Here is a 19284-nt window from a genome sequence, read left to right as displayed (position 1 = left end):
TCCACAGGTAACGTCTACATTTATTTTATACCAAAAAAGTTATGTGCAACAAATAAACATTCTTACATATTTACATGTTTTTATTTACCAGTTAGCAAAATGGTATCCTAAATCTCTGATAAAGAATATTTCTATCTATATTAAAGGGGGAATCTTCCCAGTGAACTCCTTTTTACATGAATGTTTACTCAGGAGCTTTCGAAGCATGAGTAATATTTTAGATGGAACATACTTCACAGGTCATATACACCTATCATTTAGGTCATGCTCAATACAGCTTCATAACATTTTACCTCTTCTGGGCCAATTAGTTTACAGAGGGGGTAGGGCTGTTTGATCAAGTTGCCTGGAATCCTATTCTGCCCCTTTGGTTGTAGGGTTGTTCTCTCACAAATTAGGATTCTTAAATGTGCTGCGGAAAGTGCTAAAACGTGTAGAGGGGCAGGTTCACTGATGTATGCTGGAGGAAAGCACAGGGGTGGCTGACACCCATACCCCAGGTGGGTTTCCACTGTTCTGGAAACGACAGCGGGGAGCCTTGCTGACATTTTCCTGACTTTTAAGGTAAAGCCACTACCTGTCAATATTCATCAGAATCAACCGGTGATGCTAACTATAGCTTAGGAAGTAACTGCTGAGCAGTTTCTGTGTTTTTAATTTTTGCTTTTGAGATGAGGTCTCATATAACTGAGGTTGTCCTTGAACTTCTGGTCCTCCAGCATCCACCTCCCAAGTGCTGGGATTACAGGTATATGCTACCATGCCTGGCTGCACTTTTACTGTAGTCTTTTGAAAAAATTATAAATAAAAACAAACAAAAAAGCAACATTAATTTTATTGTCCTCTATGTTACCTCATAGGCAAAGAATATCTTGTACCAAATGAAATACTTTCATATATGTATGGGTCTTTTGCCTGCATGTATGTCTATGCACCATATGCATGCAGTACCCTTGGAAGCCAGAAGAGGGCATCGGATCCCCTGAACTGGAGTTACAGATGGTTGTTAAGCTGGCATGTGGGTGTTAGGAGCTGAACCCAGGTCTTCTGCAAGAATGACAAGTGGGCTGTATCTCCTTATATGAAAAAAGTCAATGTCTTTCAACATTTGTAAGTATAATGAATTTGAACCACTCATTCTAGCACTTGGGAGGCTAAGGCAGGAGCAATGCCAACTTTGAAGCCAGCCTGGGCTATGTACTGAGTTCTAGGACAGCCTAGGCTATAGATTGAGATAATGTGTCTCTTAAAAAAAATACAAAAGAACAACAACAGAAGATTGAAGGAGAGGCTACACATACGAAGAAAAAGTAATCCCTGGAATGCAGCTAGTGCAGCTTGTTAAACCTGAGTTGTTCCAGTTTCCCCTCCCTGATAGAAACCAGCTGTGGGGAAGGCCCATGAAACCCCACAGGCCAGCCACAGTCCCTGGAGCATGCCTGCTGGGACTTCTCTCACTCCTTCAACGTTACCACTATGAGGTGCAATGAAAGGCTTCACAGAATCTCTGCAGGAGTCATTTCCCCCGTCTGTCCTCCCACACATACTGCTAGTCATGCGTCAATCAATGTCTGTCATTATTTTGTGGGTGGGCTTTTTGAGACAGGGTTTCACCATATAATCCTGGTTGGCCTGGAACTCACTATCTAGACCAGGCTGTCCTCCAACTCAGAGATCCGCCTGCCCCTGCCTCCCAAGTGCTGGGATTCAAGGTTTGTGTCACTGCTTCTTCAGTGTTTAAATATTCAGTCTGAAACAGCCATGACAATATTAGCAGTTTTATAACACAGCATTTTTCTCCCCCATACCACTTAATAGAAGGACAGAGAGGAGCCTGAATTTCCTCAGGGCAAAAACTACCAAATAAAACACAACAGGGCAGTTTACTGAGAACATATATTTGCAAATGCTTTCTCTCTCTCTCTCTCTTTTTTTTCTTTTAAAGATAGGGTCTCCTGTAGCGAAGGCTGGTCTCTAATTTGCTATGTAGTCAAGGATGACCTTGAACCACTGATCCTCCTGCTTCTGCCTCCCAAGTGGCAGGACCATAGGCAAGCGTGAGCACACTGGTCAGCAAAGGCTGCTATTCAGACAGCACCTGTTAACTCTCAGTGAGAAAGGGGTCGTTCATTCTATTAGGTCACAGGAATGTAATAAACAAAAAGTCCATACAATCTACAGTGGTGGCACTTCCAAGACTTAGGAAAGCAAAGGGAAACCATGAAGGGTCTGATGGATGAATACTCTCACCTTTTCCTGAATAAGTGCTGAAGACACCTGTAATGTCAAGACAAGCTTTAACGACACTCTACTGAGTGATAAAAGATACAAAAGATCCTTTGGAATTGGGACCCAAGGGACTTGTTTAGCACAGCCTTGATGTGTAAGTAGCAGAAGTCTTGGCTACTGCCTTGGGAGACCTGGATGAAGGGCTACAAGATGACCTCACTGTACAGTTCTCCCATGAGGACTTGGTTCTCCATAAACACCATTCGGTACATTCTTTAACTCCTTCAGAAGACAACAATGCATACGTAGACAGTCATGGAGATGTTCACATTCGTGGAGAAACACAACCTTTGATGAAATACAAATTAATCTGTCTTTTAAGAAACTGATTTTTAAGAAAAAGGGCATTACAATTCATATTTTATACCTGCCCTGGGCCAGAAATCCTATGGTGCATCAGTTGTAACTGAAGGTCGTAAACCACTCAACGGATTGCTGACCACAGGAGTTCTTTACAAAGCAAAGCCTGTTCCCTCCCTCCAAAAGAAGGCAAATAAAAGCTCTCAAAAGATGCCATCTAGTTGCCTATTTTTAACATAATGATTAACCAAATCATAAACAAAAACACTGCCACTACTTCTCAACTCAAGGAATAAAATGGCGGCACAGCCCCTTCTGGTAGAATGCAAGTTCTCTGCTTCGTGGTAAGGAATGAAAGGAGGGATACTTCTGCCCCAGTTCAACACACAGAATGATTTGGTTTGAGATTTAAGACAGAAGGCACTTTTAACATCTCCTGTAAGATGCTAACCAGAGAAACACAGTCACCATTTCATCAGGGTTTATTCAGATCACCTCTGGGTTCTTCTCACTGCTTCTGTGTGACTACTAGAATGCAACAAAGTTTCCATGTTTCTCTTCCAGGTCTTTCTATGTGTTGTGTTTCTTCCGAGTCAGCCCTAAGGTTTACAAATTCAGTATGTGGTTCTGAAACACTCACTGACAACCCTTAGTGAAAGAGGAATGAGAAAGGAAACACTATGGACTGACTTCGAGCACTTGGCCGGTGCTTATCCCAGTCCTAATACTGTTGAGCTGACAGGCACCAGTATCAAGGGAACACATCTATACTGAAAGGTCAGCTACTTACTGGCTAAGAGGCTTTGCCCAAAAATGCCATAGTGGTTTCAGTTTTTCTCCAAAGACTACGTCCATCTCCTACCATCCGTGTCCCAAGAGCCTTGGAATTAAAGGTCCGGTCACACGGCATTCTAAGCAGTTAGGATCCATCCAGTTTTATGACTAGTCAAACTCGACTTGGATGTTCAGATTTAGCCTCTTCCTCTCAGAGTGAGAGATGGAAGGGAACCAAGCATCCTACTGTGTCTGCTGTCAATCCTGCACCAGGGCTGTCAGCACGTTTCCCAAGATGTTCTGATGGGGTCTACTATCTCCACTACTTAGCAGTCACGATGAGCTGACAATTCTTTCTTACTACACTTCAACTAAACTGTACAGTACGTTCTGCAGGGGTGGATCCAATGTTTCTACCTTTATTTACAAATATCACACGAATGGACTCTAATTGAATCTACAGGTTTAAATCCATCGGCTAAAAACATATTACATATTGTAAACATGGCAATATTTAATACAGTATCTACTCTAAAATATTTTCATGTTCATGATCACATTTGTTATACCTGAAATTGAATTTATGCACATTAAAGAATTACTAGCAATGGCTGCTCACTTTACGGTTGAGGACCGGGGGCTAGGGCTACATTTTATTATTTCAGAAACATCTTCAAGGTAAAGTTAAAGCTTGTCTTTGATTGGCTCGTCGTATCCTTTTTTGTATCCGGATTTAAAATGAAGATTGACACAGAAAATAGCTAGGGCCCCTTCTAATTTACAGTATTTTAAAAAATCAGTTTAAGATTCTCAGGGAAAGTGTCTGTTGTGAATTAAAAAAAAACTTGCAAAATAAACTTAATGAAAGAAGTGTTTGAGACAGTTGGATGGGAATCCGCCAGCCGTCAGTCTTCCTTAGGCTGCAGCTGTCGCTTCCAGGCCTCATTCAAGTAAACTAGTCGTTTGTAATTGATGATGAGGAGAATGAAGTTCAGCACGTATGTGGTGACGCAGATGATGCAAAACTCCTTCAGCACAAAGTACAGAATGTAGGCCAGGTACAAAGACCCCACCACAGATACGATGGAGGAGGTCATGAGGACAAGAGCTGCAACTGCGCTGGCTGTCATGCCTGCAAGAAAGAGACACAGCTAGGTAAGGGCCTGGCCTGGCAGAAGCTTCTCAACTGACAAGTGGCAGGCTGTGGCTAAAAGCAGAAGTGTTTCAATCCTGACCTTACCTTTCTGACTCTGGAAACAGACCGTCTGTTTTCAACAATAAGCAGGCTGAATTTTACTGAAAGGACAGGTTCAGAGCTGCCAGGTTTCTGATCTGTTACTATGTTACCGAAGTGTGCACACAAACTCTGAAAGCTTGCAATCATTTTAAGCAAAAACTCCGACTGGCAGTCTTCTAATGAGCATAGGAATGAGGACTGCAGTTTTCCTTCCAAGTCATACCTATTGGGTAAGATCCTCCCTAGCTGGGGAGAGTAGAGTGTTGCTTTTTTATGCTTAGATCAAATTCACCAAAACCCCAGACCCCAAGAGGAAAAAACAAAATAGAAAGTGGTGCAACACTTTAGGATGGCGATCTGGTGGATAAGGGCAACTACAGCAGGCCAGTAAGCCACATGTGCATCAAAACAGGTCAGAAAATAAGGCAGTGTGAGCCAGGTGTTGTGGCATATGTCCATAATCCAGCACTCTGGGGCAGAGGCAGAAGGACTAAAGATTGGAGGTCTGCCTGGGTTACAGTAAGACCCTGTCCCAAGAGGGGTGAGAGGCAGTAGTCAGGTATTTAAAGCCAGGGCTCAAGATAAAAGTGTGCCTGGAGTCCTGACTACCTTCATATGCACTATTCTACAATTCCCCAATGACTATACACTTATTTTCAAGGTCAAAAAAGGCAGAGCTAGGGCTGGAGAGATGGCTCAGAGATTAAGAGCACTGACTGCTCTTCCAGAGGTCCTGAGTTCAACTCCCAGCAACCACATGGTGGCTCACAACCATCCATAATGAGATCTGGTGCCCTCTTCTGGTGTGCAGACATACATGGAGACAGGATGTTGTATTCATAATAAATAAATACATCTTTAAAAAAATGCAGAGCTTATTAAACTCCCTGTCTATCCAAAGGCCAGTGGGTCAGCAAAGCCTAGACTAAGTTCAATTTACTCAAATAGTACTGCCCTCACCTAGACTAAAAATCTAAGCCTACATAATTAGTGTTGACATTTAGCTTCATCAAAGTTTTAAAATGATGCAAGAACCAGGCATGGCAATCCACTCTATAATCCCAGCACTCAGGAGGCTAAGGCAGGTCCTCTGTGGATCTAAGCACAGACAAGACTATGACTTCCAGCCTGGTCTGTGATGTGCACATAAATAAATGGACAAATATTTGAGAAATGACACTGGTAGGCTAGAGGTGAAGCTCGCTAGCAGGCCTCTTGCCATCTAGGTGCACAAGGTCATGGGTACAATCCCCAACACTGCAAGCAAACAGACAAAGAATGAAATGATATGCAAATATTGACTGTGTTTTTCTCTCCTCGGATTTCAATAGCAGATAGTACTAACGCTACCTCCTAAGTCAGGAGTAAGTGAGCTCAGTGAAAGCCTGACTGTCTGAGCTACAATAAGGAACTCAGAGTGCCCTGGAAGGGCTGCTACTGCACTAACTGTGGTATATGCAGGCACTTGGGGTTCGTGGAAAACTGTAGACTTTTTTTTTTTTTTGGTTTTTCGAGACAGGGCTTCTCTGTATTGTTTTGGAGGCTGTCCTGGAACTCACTCGGTAGACCAGGCTGGTCTCCAACTCACAGAGATCCGCCCGCCTCTGCCTCCCGAGTGCTGGGATTAAAGGCGTGCGCCACCAACACCCGGCCAACTGTAGACTTTTTAACAGACTAGTTTATAGCTGTGAAAAATAAAACAAAAGCAATTAATGTATCCATATAAAGACATAAAAAAGATCATTAAGTCAAACAAAAAAGTAAAAGGGGGGGAAAAAAGAAGGTAAGCTGTAGGACAGGGAACACAGCATTTGCTTTTTATGTTCTGGAAGGAGAAAGAATTAAGAGGATGTGTTTGTTTTTTTACATATATGCAAAAACAAACCAGACCATAAGATGGGGTGACGGTGGGGCAGGGGAACGAAGTGGGGCTGAGCTGGGAGTGCTCTTCACCACATGGCATCCTGCATTTTTAACATTTGGACTATGTGAAAAAAAAGTTAGAATGATGACAGCTACACAACTCTACAAACGAGTGAGGTGACAAGCTCTGGATGTTAGATGATTCAAAGGAACTGACATTACGAAAGCATGTGGAAACTAAAAGTCAGAAATTGTGAGTGGAAACAATACATATGATGAAATTACACACATGAATTGGAACCAACACATTAATATTAGAAATGGAAGCCTGTCTCATCTCATCCCACATAAACATGGATGACTTTTTTCCTAAGCACTTTCTTACTAAGGAAGAAGGAGCTGCTCTTGAGTTGGGGTTTGTATTTTAGAAATGCCATAGAATAATAAATTTGAGATGAAACGTCTCCCCTCCAACCACAGAATCCCTCACAATGCTTTTACATGTGCATACAAACATGACTACCTTATACCTTAAGGACAGCATCTTAATCTTTTCACACTCACTTTTGGTTTAATGGCTATACAGAACTTTCTGGCATGGATATGCCCTTTTAGTTCAGTCATTACTTACTGCTGAGTCCCCAGTGACAGCTTTGCTATTTTAAATGGCACTATCATTATGTACATCTTCCTGTTTCTTCAGGATAAATATGTATATTCAGAATTGGGCAAGCTGAAAAAAACTTCTTAGAAAAAATCATATTCCAATTGTGAATCATAGCAAGCCAACTTCAGGCTTAACCAATCACTGCACAGAAGAGCTGACAAACAATGGAATAAAATATTGACAGTTGAACTGCAAAGCACAAATGGAAGTACTAGACCCAAAGCATAACCACAAAACCAACACTTCAAAGGATAAAAAGATCACAATAAGATTAGTGGGCAGCAAAAGGACATTAAAATACAGTAATACATAGATGGCTACTGATACTTGATAAATCTGACAAACAAACAAACAAACGTTTCAAATGAAGATTAGATGGAGACCAGACAACAGGGACAATTTGGCAATAACTATTAAAATCCATTTTTTAAAAAGTTTTTTTTCTTCTTTGACTCATTAACCTCATACCTGAAAATTTTTTTCAGAGAATAACTCAAGGGGGTAGGGGTGCTTTAAAGAAAATGGATCCCAGTGGCATTATTTAGGAAAAATGTGAAACTGAAATATTCAGACACTGAGGACAATTATATTGAAAATAAGAAGCCACAAGACTTCTTTAAAAAGCGAAAGGCAGGGCTGGGGATGTAGCTCAGTTATACAGCTCTGGGTTTGATCCCAGCACCACAGGGGGCAAGCAAAAGACCCACAAGATAGGGAAACAGTAGATACAGAAATGTGATGGAATTATGGCAGCTTATTGCTACTGTTTAATATGTGGTATTTAAAAATAGCTAGAGTCTACAATACAATTTTTAAAAACAAGCTTACAAGGAAGACTGGAGTAATAATTTCCATGAATGGGGCTAGGTTTCTGGACATCATGACATACTGATAGTCATAACTAAATGTCCACTGATACCAAGGTCAACACATCATAAAAAGCAATGAATCACATTTCACAATACAAAACTATGCAGCACCCTAGTGGTCCTCTATAATCAGCGTGTGCTTTTTACTATGCAGATACACTTTAGGGCGAAGACACAAGCACTGCATGGGTATAACAAGCTTATTTCTGTATCTCTGTATAAATACTTACCAAGTAATAACTGTAGTATATAAAATATAAGTCCAAAGACACTGTTTGGCTGGTTTAATACACCATCTTTTCCAAAAATGGAACCCAAAAGACCAAATCCTCGACCCCATCTGTAAAATAAGGAAAACCAGTAACCCTATATTTGAGATTCCCTAATTTTTAAAATGTAAAATTATTTGAGAATGTTATCCAATTCCAAAATCAACTATGTTGACAAAGTGCTTAAACGTCTTTTGTCCCAAGAGTGATTTATGCACAGGGTAAGGCCAATCATTAAATTCCTATACTGTGTCTGATTTAAAATGGCAGTTTAATAAAAAATAACCCTAAAATCTCTGTATCTCCATCTAAAGACTCTCTTTTTCTGAGGTAGGCAAAGATTTCTTTACTGACAATACTGAAGAGAAAGCCTCTCTCCATTCAATCATCTTCTCAGGCCTTTCCAAGCAGGTGATTCTGTGAGGTGAGGGCTGTTCTTGCATTAAATGTTTAGCAGGGTCCCTGGCCTCCACCCATTCCATTCCCCACTCTCAGCTGTGATCATCAACCAACACCTTCAGTCACTGCTAAGCACCCCTAGATGAAAACTGATGTGGTCCGTTCCATAGCTGTACTCAAAATTGACAGATGGAGAAGTTGCTTACTGGAATTTCACCAATATAAACATGAGGAGCAGATACCCTGGGAACAGATCTTTGAAGGCAGAGCAATCCCAGAAACCATAGGTCTCTTCTAGAATCCTACTTCCCAAGTAAAAAATAAAGCTGATACTTCACATTCCACTCTTTTACTCAAAGTTTAACTTTAAAATTTGCATGTGACTTCACATTTTCAGAATCTTTTTAAGTAGCTTTTCAGTTTGTTCTTTGACAGTCTTATACATGTATAAAAACTCATTCTGCCTTTAATCCCAGCATTCGGGAGGCAGAGGCAGGCGGATCTCTGTGAGTTCGAGACCAGCCTGGACTACCAAGTGAGTTCCAGGACAGCCTCCAAAGCCACAGAGAAACCCTGTCTCGAAAAACCAAAAAAAAAAAACAAAACAACAACAACAAAAAAAACTCATTCTGTTCACTCCCTTTAATTATCTTTCCCACCTCTATTTCCCACCCTAGAATCCTCTTACTGTTAAGAAACTCATTACTAAAATCTGATTTAATAAGATAAACAAGCAGACCAACAATAACTGGATAAAAACCCAAAGAACTTGAGCTTTAACTCAGAATGACAGTGCTTTCTAAATATAAAAAGGGAAATAACTGTAGAGTTTATAGGTACACTGGAACATAACCTCAACTTTGCTGTAAAGACAAACGTCTCAAAATAAGAATGAAAGGTCCAGTCACGCTGGTACACTGGTTTAAAGGAATTCATGCCCAAGCAAGAGAACAAAACAATGATCACCCCAATCTTAGAACTGAGAGCTACAGAGGAGTTTTATTACACAGACTTACACATTTCAAACCACAAAGCAAGTTCTATTCCATGCATATGTTCTCTTCATTCATCAAATACTTTTTGAATATTACAGACACTGAGGTACAGCATCCAACAGTCAGCACTGCCCTTCGTGGAACTTCCATTCTAGTTATAACCAAAAAAATAAATATAATTTTTTTAATGGCCAAGTACATTACCTTCAGGATTGGACAAGCCTACTCAGATACACAGAAGACTGGGGGTGGGGCATCCCAGGTCAGCACTTGGTAAAATGAAGTCACCTAGTGAGGACTTGTCAAAGTGCAGATTTTGCTTCAGTGGGCTGGCAGTGGGGCTAAGACTCATTCAGCAAAAGGAGCTGAGGCTGGGGTGCAAGTCTGTAATTCCAGCACCCTGGAGGCTGAAGCAGAAGGATTATCATGAGTGTGAGGCTAACCTGAGCTACACAATGAGTCCTAGGACAGCCTGGGCTACAAAATGAGACCCTGTGTCAAAACAACAACAAAAATAATCAACTAGAAACACATCTCCCATTTGACCCAGCTGAACCACTCCAAGCCTGCACATTCATGTTTATTGCATGTTGTGGGTAACTGAGTTCAACCCCCAGAACTCACGGAAGAGAGGAAGGAGAGAAGTGACCTCACAACCTTGTCCTTTGACTTCACAGGTGTGCCATGGTCATCCACCACCTTCCCTGCCTAAACCAAGTATGCACGTCTATATACAATAATAATTTAAAAAACATTTAGGAAGCCAGGGAGTGGTGGGGAACACCTTTAATTCCAGCACTTGGGAAGGAGAGACAGGTGGATCTCTGTGAGTTCAGCCTGTTCTACAAGAGAGTCTCAGGACAGCTAGGGCTGAGAAACGCTGTCTCAAGGAAAAAAAATTAGGGCCAGTGAGATAGCTCAGGGGGCAAAGGCCTTTGTCACCAAGCCTGATAACCTGAGTTCAATTCTCAGGAGTTACTATGATGGAGAAAACCAACCCCCACAAGGAGGCCTCTGACTGGCACACAGACACACTGAGACACACTCTTACTTTTTTTTTATTTTATTTTTTATTTTTACGAGACAGGGTTTCTCTGTATTGTTTTGGAGGCTATTGGTCCAGCCCGGCCTTGAACTCACAGAGATCCGCCTGCCTCTGCCTCCCGAGTGCTGGGATTAAAGGCGTGCGCCACCACCGCCCGGCCAAATATTTTTATTTTAATGTTTACAAAGGCATCCTACGTGTGGGGGGGGGGGGAGTGCATGCCTTTAACCCCAGGACTATGGATGCAGAGGCAGGAGACTCTCTGTGAGTCTGAGGCCAGCCTGGTCTACAAAAGTGAGTTCCAGGACAGCAAGAACACTTACATAGAGAAACCTTGTCTTGAAAAACCAACAGTAATTATAATACAAATAAATAAATACATAAAAAGGCATTCTAGTCTCAATGTTGACTAGGTGCTGAGAAATGCTAGACCCAGGGTATTTGGAAGGTGCAGCTCCCAGAACTTGCCCCAGATGGAACATAAAGTATGACAGAAAGAAATGATGCAACACTGAGAACTCTGACTTGAGTAGCTGGGAAGAGAAGTTGTGTTTTCTGAGTTAGGGAGGATATGATCAGAAACTCAGATTTGGACACAGGTTCATATTGCCCTTTATGCCATCTACGTACAGGTGACAGATAAACAATTAGATGTATGAACTTGCTAGAGATAAATTTAATGGTAGTCAGGATATGGGTGGAATTTTAGAGTCAGGAGACTTATGACATCCACGATAACCTTTGATAGATTAATGGCATCAGAGGTGGCAAGAGTGAACACGTGGTTAAGGACTTCTGCTTCTGTTCACATGAACCACAACTGTTATTGCTTTAGTTGTCAATCCTTTGCCTTCAGATATTCTCAGATGTCATATTTCAGTAAAACTACACCCAGCCAACACACTAAGTTTCTTCAAGTTAACTCCAGATTTGGTGGCTTTCTCTTTAATTGTCCCTATCAAAACCTGGCTGAAGGGATGAGATGACTGATTTGGTAAAGTGTTTGCTATGTAAGCAGGGAGATACACGTTCAAGCCCCAGAACTTACGTAAAATGCTAGGTGTGGTGGCACGTCATTCCCAGCCAAGAAGTGGGCACAGAATACCTGGGACTTGCTGGCCAGCCAGCCTAGCCAAACCATATGTCCCCTACCAGTGAGACAGTCGCTAAACCTGACAACCTGAGTTCAATCTTCAGGACCCATATACATAGTGGATGAAGAGAACTGGTTACTGCAAATTGTCTTCTGACCTCCAAATAATCCTGTGGTGTATATATACAAGCAAACACAAATAAATAAGAAATAATAATAAGGAAAGGGAAATTAAGGAAGTCACCCAACATTAACCTCCTGCCTCCACATGACCAGGCACACATACACACAGAATTTGGCTGGGAAACATTCTGTGGACTCTTCTGAGCTCATTCCAACCACTCATTTCTATGGACTTTGCCCTTTTTTTTCTGTAAGTTTTTGATACAAGGTCTCTCCTTCTGTAGTCTATACTGACTTAGAACTATGTAGCTCAGGCTGGCCTTAAACTTGTAACAATCTTCCTGCTTCAGCCTCCCAAGCATGATTACAGGTGTGAGCCACCGTTCCTGGCTGAGTTTTACTCCTGAATCAGCCATAACCACCAGAAAGCTGACTTTGGACAACACTGTCTTGTTTGTTTTTCAAGACAGTGTGACAGTGTTTCTCTGTGTAGCCCTGGCTGTCCTGGAACTCGCTCCGCTCCGTAGACCAGGTTGTTGCCCTCAAACTCAAGAGGTTTACCTTCCTCTGCATCCCAAGTACAGAAATTAAAGGTATGCACTGTCTTTTACATACAACTGCTTCCTTGGAATTTAATGTTGATATTATGTCTTAATAACTTCTAAAGGGAACATTCTTATGAACACCTCATTTGCTAAAGGAATGTTGCCAAAACACCTACAGCTATATATTCTTACGTTGCACTTTAAAGGAGATTAATAATTAATGGAGAGGGAAAGATTTGCACTCTCATTTTTAAAAAGACAGGATCTTGCCATGTCTCCCAGCTAGCATCAATTCACTCAGGATAGCTTTTAACTAGTGGTAATCTCCTGCCTCAGCCACTCAAGTATTAGGACTACCGGAATGGTACCTCACCTAGCTTTAACATTTCAGACAGCTAGGCATGACGAAGCAAGCCTATAACCCTGACACTCTGGAAATGAGACAGAGCACAAGGTCTAAGATGAGTGTCATGAAGTTTGGTTCTATGTTTTACTTTTTTTTTTTTTTTTTGGTTTTTAAGACAGGGTTTCTCTGTGGCTTTGGAGGCTGTCCTGGAACTCACTCTGTAGACCAGGCTGGCCTCGAACTCACAGAGATCCGCCTGCCTCTGCCTCCCGAGTGCTGGGATTAAAGGCATGCGCCACCAATGCCCGGCCTATGTTTTACTATTTTTACAAAAAGCAAAATTACAGTGTTAAAGGGAGAGGACTCAACAATAGTTTCCTCTAGAAGCCTTGGAAGCAGATTCCTGGGATTATAGGCACATACCACCATGACCCACCATTTTATCTTTTGAGGCAAGGTCTCTCACTGAGTCTAGAATTCGTTGAGTCTCAGGGATCTACTTGTCACTGCTCTCCCAACCTCTAACATTTTGTGTGGGTGCTGAGGATCAGAACTCAGTTCCTCATACTTGCACAGCAGGCCCACAAACATTTACGTAGACTAGAATGGCTTCAAACTCTGCCTACCTGCCTCCTGAGTGCTGGGATCCAAGCAGTACATCACCACATCCAGCACATTTATAGCTTTTAGCATGTATATAGATCTTTCTTTGCTTTGCTTTGCCTTTTAAAGACAGGGTCTTGCTATGCAGCCTTGGCTGGCCTGGTACTTGTTATATTGCTGGCTTTACACTAATGGCAATCCTTGCCTCAACCTCTTGAATTACAGGCACATGCTGTTATGCCCAGCATAATTTACAATGTAAGATTTATTTATGTATACAGTGTTCTGCACCAGATCTCATTAGAGATGGTTGTAAGCTACCATGAAGTTATTGCCTCTGCCTCCTAAATGTTGGGATTAAAGGTCTGGCTATTAGAATTTTGGTTTGTGCACCACATGTACGCAATGCCTGTGGAAGTCAGAAGAGGGATCTGTATTCCCTGGAACTGGGAATCTGGAAGAGTGTTCAGAGCTTTTAACCACTGAGCCATCTTCAACACTCCCCCCCCTTTAATGGAAAAGCTGAATACAGAATTCAGGGTGCTCTATTTCTGAGTTCCACTCCTAGCTTTCTTTATCTAATACTCTTTAAACAGAGGTGGGGCTGGGCGTTGGTGGCGCACGCCTTTAATCCCAGCACTCGGGAGGCAGAGGCAGGCGGCTCTCTGTGAGTTCGAGGCCAGCCTGGTCTACAAGAGCTAGTTCCAGGACAGGCTCCAAAACAATACAGAGAAACCCTGTCTCGAAAAACAAAACAAAACAAAACAAAACAAAACAAAAAAAAAAAAAAAAAAAAAAAAACAGAGGTGGGGGTGGGGGATGGTGTTCAAGACAGGGTTTCTCTTCATAGCTCTGGCTATCCTGGACTCTTTAGACTAGGCTGGCCTCAAATTCACAGAGATCTGCTCACCTCTGCATCCCTAGTGCTGGGATTAAAGGCTCATCATCACCTGGTGAGATTGTAATACTTTCTTGTCAGTGGCAGACAAGTTTAAATAGTGCAAACATGGGACCTTCAAGATGGCTCAGCAAGTATTATAGCTGGTTTTAATGTCAACTTGCCAGAAATCATAATGACCTAAGTAGGATGCCTCTCTTGAGAACTGTCCCGATAACAGTGCAGATCAGAAGGGTGTGGCTGAAGATGACTGCTCACCTTTTGCTTGCCTGGCCTTTTCTTGCCAAGGAGTTGATACGCCCTGCTGCTGCTGCTGCTGATTCCTTGCTGGTGTCAGAACCAGTGTTTCCAGGCTTCCCTCGTGGACAAAGGGCCAGTGGCTCTCCAGGAACCTTTTTCAGATTTCCCACACCAAACTGTAACTCCTCGGGCACCTAGCCTTGTGGACTAGGCAACCACTGGGTTTTCAGCTTGAATGAGTGAGAGACAACTACTGTGGGACTGCTCTGGGTGCTGAGTCACTCACTCAGCCTCAAAAATGAGCAAGCCTGGTATGGTGGTCCATACCCTTAAGACCAGCACTCAGGAGGCAGAGACAGATGGATCTCCGTGAGTTGGAGGTCAGCCTAGAACAATGAGTTCCAGGACAGGCAGGGCTCTGCAGAGACCTGGTCTCAACAAAACAAAATAAAAAAACCTGAACAACTCAAAAAACAAAACAAAAGCCGGGCGTTGGTGGCGCACGCCTTTAGTCCCAGCACTCCTGAGACAGAGGCAGGCAGATCTCTGTGAGTTCGAGACCAGCCTGGTCTACAAGAGCTAGTTCCAGGACAGCCTCCAAAGCCACAGAGAAACCCAGTCTCAAAAGACCAAAAACCAAAAACCAAAAAAAAGAAAACCCGGAGCAACTAACAGGTTCTCAGTCTCTGGATGTGATTCAACAATTGCTGTTTTAATGCAAGCTGACTTAAATTTCTTAATACATACATATGTACATATGTAATATATACTCATCCCATTTAATCCAAGAGCTCTCTAGAGAATCCTGAATAGCACAAGGAAAGGCAACTGCCACTCATGCAGATGACTTGAGTTTGATTCCCAGGATACACACAGTGGAAGAGAATTGACTCCAGAAAGTTGTCTTCTGATCTCCAAATGAATGCATGGCGCATGGCACCTCCTGACTCCCATATAAAATAAAAATGTAAGAAAAAAATTTTAAATAGTGAAAACAAAAGTTAGGAACTTGGGGAGAGGGTGCGGATAAACTTTGAAAAATGTTTTTCACTAATTATGTTATAAACTTAACAAAAAAAATCAAACTTGATTTTCCAACCAAATGAGAGCTACTTAAAGAAAAACGCAACAGAACTAAATCTAATCCCTTCATGTAAAGTTATTTTCATTACCCACAACACAAAAATCTATGAATTGGCTACTGTTCAAAGACAAGGATGCATTGGAGGCTATATATTACTTCATTTTGTGTAAAATTCAGAATGAATACTCTGAATAGGACCAACTGTTCAAGGCCTTTTCTTCTAAACCTATAAACAGAACGTGGTAACAGTGGTTTTGTACTTCTGGGGGTTATTCAGTTAATGCATTGCAAAGTTCAGTTGTCATCTGAGAGTGGTACTACTCTCGGGTCATCAATCAGGGGCACTCTCGCTTGCCAGATATAAACTAGTTCTGCAGGGAAGACTATATAGGAGCTTTTGGAGGGAAGAAAGGGAAGGGGAAAAGATGTAATTATTGTCTCAAAAATATTACAGAAAAATTTTAACTATAGATGAAATAGTATGCTAGTACAAAGTACTGCTCTCCTGTAGTTTTTTATTATTACAACCGCAAAATAACTATGTACTGACTCTATGTCCAGTTTTTATAATTCTTTATCCTCTTCTATGTAGTTAAGTATTGAAATGTGATTGTCAGTTGCCTAAACTACTTGAGCTTATATTTTGCATGTCTGATTTCATTGTTTTAGTGGTACAAACTACAGTCCACAATGGATTGGAAATGAGTATTTGTGTGTGGGTATGTGAGTTCATGTTGAGGCACTCGCGCTCTTGTGTGAGTATAGGTCAGAGGTCAACCTCAGGTTCTGCTTTCCAGAAGCTGTCTGCCTTGCTTTTGCAGTCTCTCCCTGGAATCTGACACTGACTATGTTAGGCTGGCTGGCCAGGGGATCCCAGGCATTCTCTGGTCTTTGCCTTCCTGGCACTAAGATGACAGAAGATGAGGACCACACCAGTCTTTCTGTGTGGGTACTGGCAAGCACTATGCCACATAAGCCAACCCCAAACCCCACCAGCCTCTGAACTGGAAATCGAAATTTTAATTTATTTTATTTTATGTCTATGAGTGTTTTGCCTGCATGTATGTCTGTGCACCACGTGTGCCTGGTGCCAGAGAGGATCAGAAAAGGGTACTACGATTAGATGAGCGTTGGGACCTGGACTTGGGTCCTCTGTTCCTAAATGCTGAGCCATCTCTCTGGCTTCTGGATTGGAAATTTTTTTTTTTCGAGACAGGGTTTCTCTGTATTGTTTTGGAGGCTGTCCTGGAACTGGCTCTGTAGATCAGGCTGGCCTCAAACTCACAGAGATCCACCTGCCTCTGCCTCCCCGAGTGCTGGGATTAAAGAAAGGCATGCGCCCCCACTCCCCGGCCGTGGATTGGAAATTTTACAAACTCTTCACCACAATCTGGGAAACGGTGGGCTAGCCTTAGCAAGTTACATGCTTCTTTAGCTTGGTCAGCAAATTAAAAATGGATAAAATTCTGAATAAATCTCTGATGTTTGAGATTTTTGTTAACACTTTAAGTAATTTAAAATTTTAATATTTAAAAACTAGAAACCTGAAGCATAGAGGAACTTTTTTTTTTTTTTTTTTTTTTTTTTTGGTTTTTCGAGGCAGGGTTTCTCTGTGACTTTGGAGGCTGTTCTGGAACTAGCTATTGTAGACCAGGCTGGTCTCGAACTCACAGAGATCCGCCTGCCTCTGCCTCCCGAGTGCTGGGATTAAAGGCGTGCGCCACCAACGCCCGGCTAGAAGAGCATATTTTTAACCATGTCAATATTTACATGTAGAATACTTCGGCTTTCACAAACCAACAAATTAACAGATCTCACACGCGGCTTTCCCGTTTCCACAGTTAAGTAATAAACCAGAGCCAGGACATGGTGCTTCCTATTAACCTAGCATTGTATCCATATTGTTAAAGAGGAGAGACTGGCAGGGAATCCTCTGAAACTTTTATGTGTATGTGCCTGGAGCATGTGGAGGCCCAGAGGCCCAGGGTAATGTGGGTTGGCTTCCTCAACAGCTTCTCCATCTTTATTTTCTTGATGCTACAGAAATGTCTAATATCCTGAACCAGGATATTAGACATTTTTGTAGCAACCACTTTACAAACTGAGCCACTAAACAAAAGCTAACTATGTCAGACTAACAAATAACAAATTATCTTTGGAAATACCAACATGTTCTGTTAAGCTTAGACTCCCCAGAACTTACATACATTTTAATTCAAGCAACAATTAAACAGTCATCTCAAAGATATATGAGGATGGTTAGCCCAGCTAGCAGCAGTGAAAATGTGAGAACTTCTAGCTGGGTGGAGGTGGTGCAAGCCTTCTTTTTTTAATTAACTTTATTTTATGTGCATTGGTGTGAGGGTGTCAGATCCCCTGGAATTGGAGTTATTGAGCTGTCATGTGAATGTTAGGAATTGAACCCACGTCCTCTGGAAGAGTAGCCTGTACTCTTAACTGCTGAACCATCTCTCTAGTCTTGGTGGTGCAAGCCTTAACCTCCACACTTGGGAGGCAGAGATTTCTGAATTTGAGGCCAGCCTGAGAATGAGTTCCTGAACAGTCAAAAGTACACAGAGAAACCCTGTCTCAAAGAAAAAAGGGAGGGAGGGGAAAAAACAGAAAAAGAACATATGAGATCTTTTTCTTTGAGAGTTAAGATAAATAGTGGTGTTTGTTCGGTGGTATTTGCAAGTAACTATATGTCAGAAGGTCTACTAAGGACTCTTGGAGGAGAGAAAGCAGGTCTATAGGCTCTTTCAAGGTAACTACCAGGGAAAGGCTATCAGAGATATTGCCACTGAGTAAGTTTTCAAGTATGAGGAAGCAAATCAAAAGCTGGTTTGAATGACGAAGTTGTTAAATGTAGGGAGTTGTGAGCCCTCTGAAAGTCACATTCCTAGACTGAGGCTTCGGGTGGAGCACTTCCCTGTTACTCCCACTCTCCTTCAAAGCATTCACTGTGTGTAAACACACTAGCTGAATTTTACACTCACACCTACATAGGAAGTCGCATTACTGGAGGTGTTGAGGGCTGTGAATAGGAATGAGAATGTACTTGGTCCCACCAAGTCTTTTACCTTAGATTAAGCACTTCTTTGTTATCTTACTCTTGGGGTGAAGGGGCTGAGGTGGGGCCTTGCCAGACTAGGTAGGCCCAAACTCAAAATGTAGTACAAGTTGCCCTTAGGCTTTCATAGCAGCCCTGCTTCAGCCTCTCTATGGTTGGGATCACAACTGTGTGCCATCCAATCCAGTTCTAACTTATTTTTACTAATGAATGAAAATCCCCTATTACTCCAAAACAAAATCCTACATTTCCATTCTGCATAAAATTCCCTCTAGCTCCTCAGTAGAAAATCACAGGCTATGAGAGCTGGAAAGATGTGGTTAAGAGTGCAACTGTTCTTGGATTCCCAGCACCCATGTCAGGTGGCTCACAACTGCCTGTAATTCCAGCTTCAAGGGATCTGATGTCCTCTTCTGGCCTCCTCACAAAGGAAAAACAATTACACTAAAAAAATTTTTTAATAAATCCCCCAAAATAAAAATGAATGATTTGGGGACATTTTCCTCTCTGTAGACCATCATAAAGTGAGATATTAACTGAGCAATCAGAAAAAAGGCTTCAGAGAGATGAATTTT

The 19284-nt window shown here is 41.9% G+C and overlaps 1 protein-coding gene across 2 annotated transcripts in view; it reads right to left on the bottom strand.

Moving 5' to 3' along the window:
* The window catches only part of Vkorc1l1 (vitamin K epoxide reductase complex subunit 1 like 1), a 41663-nt gene continuing 22379 nt past the window's right edge, over positions 1-19284 (bottom strand). Inside the window, exons 2-3 of one of the 2 annotated variants that reach the window (XM_005080336.4) lie at positions 8230-8339; positions 1-4495 (exon numbers count right to left, since the gene is read on the bottom strand). In XM_005080336.4, coding sequence (XP_005080393.1) covers positions 4269-4495; positions 8230-8339 — 337 coding nt within the window. In that variant the 3' untranslated portion in view covers positions 1-4268. The remainder of the gene's footprint in view (positions 4496-8229; positions 8340-19284) is intronic. The other variant, XM_005080337.4, reaches the window with a different exon arrangement.

The sequence above is a fragment of the Mesocricetus auratus genome, unplaced genomic scaffold (genome assembly GCF_017639785.1).
Source record: "Mesocricetus auratus isolate SY011 unplaced genomic scaffold, BCM_Maur_2.0 Super-Scaffold_100025, whole genome shotgun sequence".
Lineage (NCBI taxonomy): Eukaryota > Metazoa > Chordata > Mammalia > Rodentia > Cricetidae > Mesocricetus > Mesocricetus auratus.
This window is presented reverse-complemented; position numbering and strand designations above follow the sequence as displayed.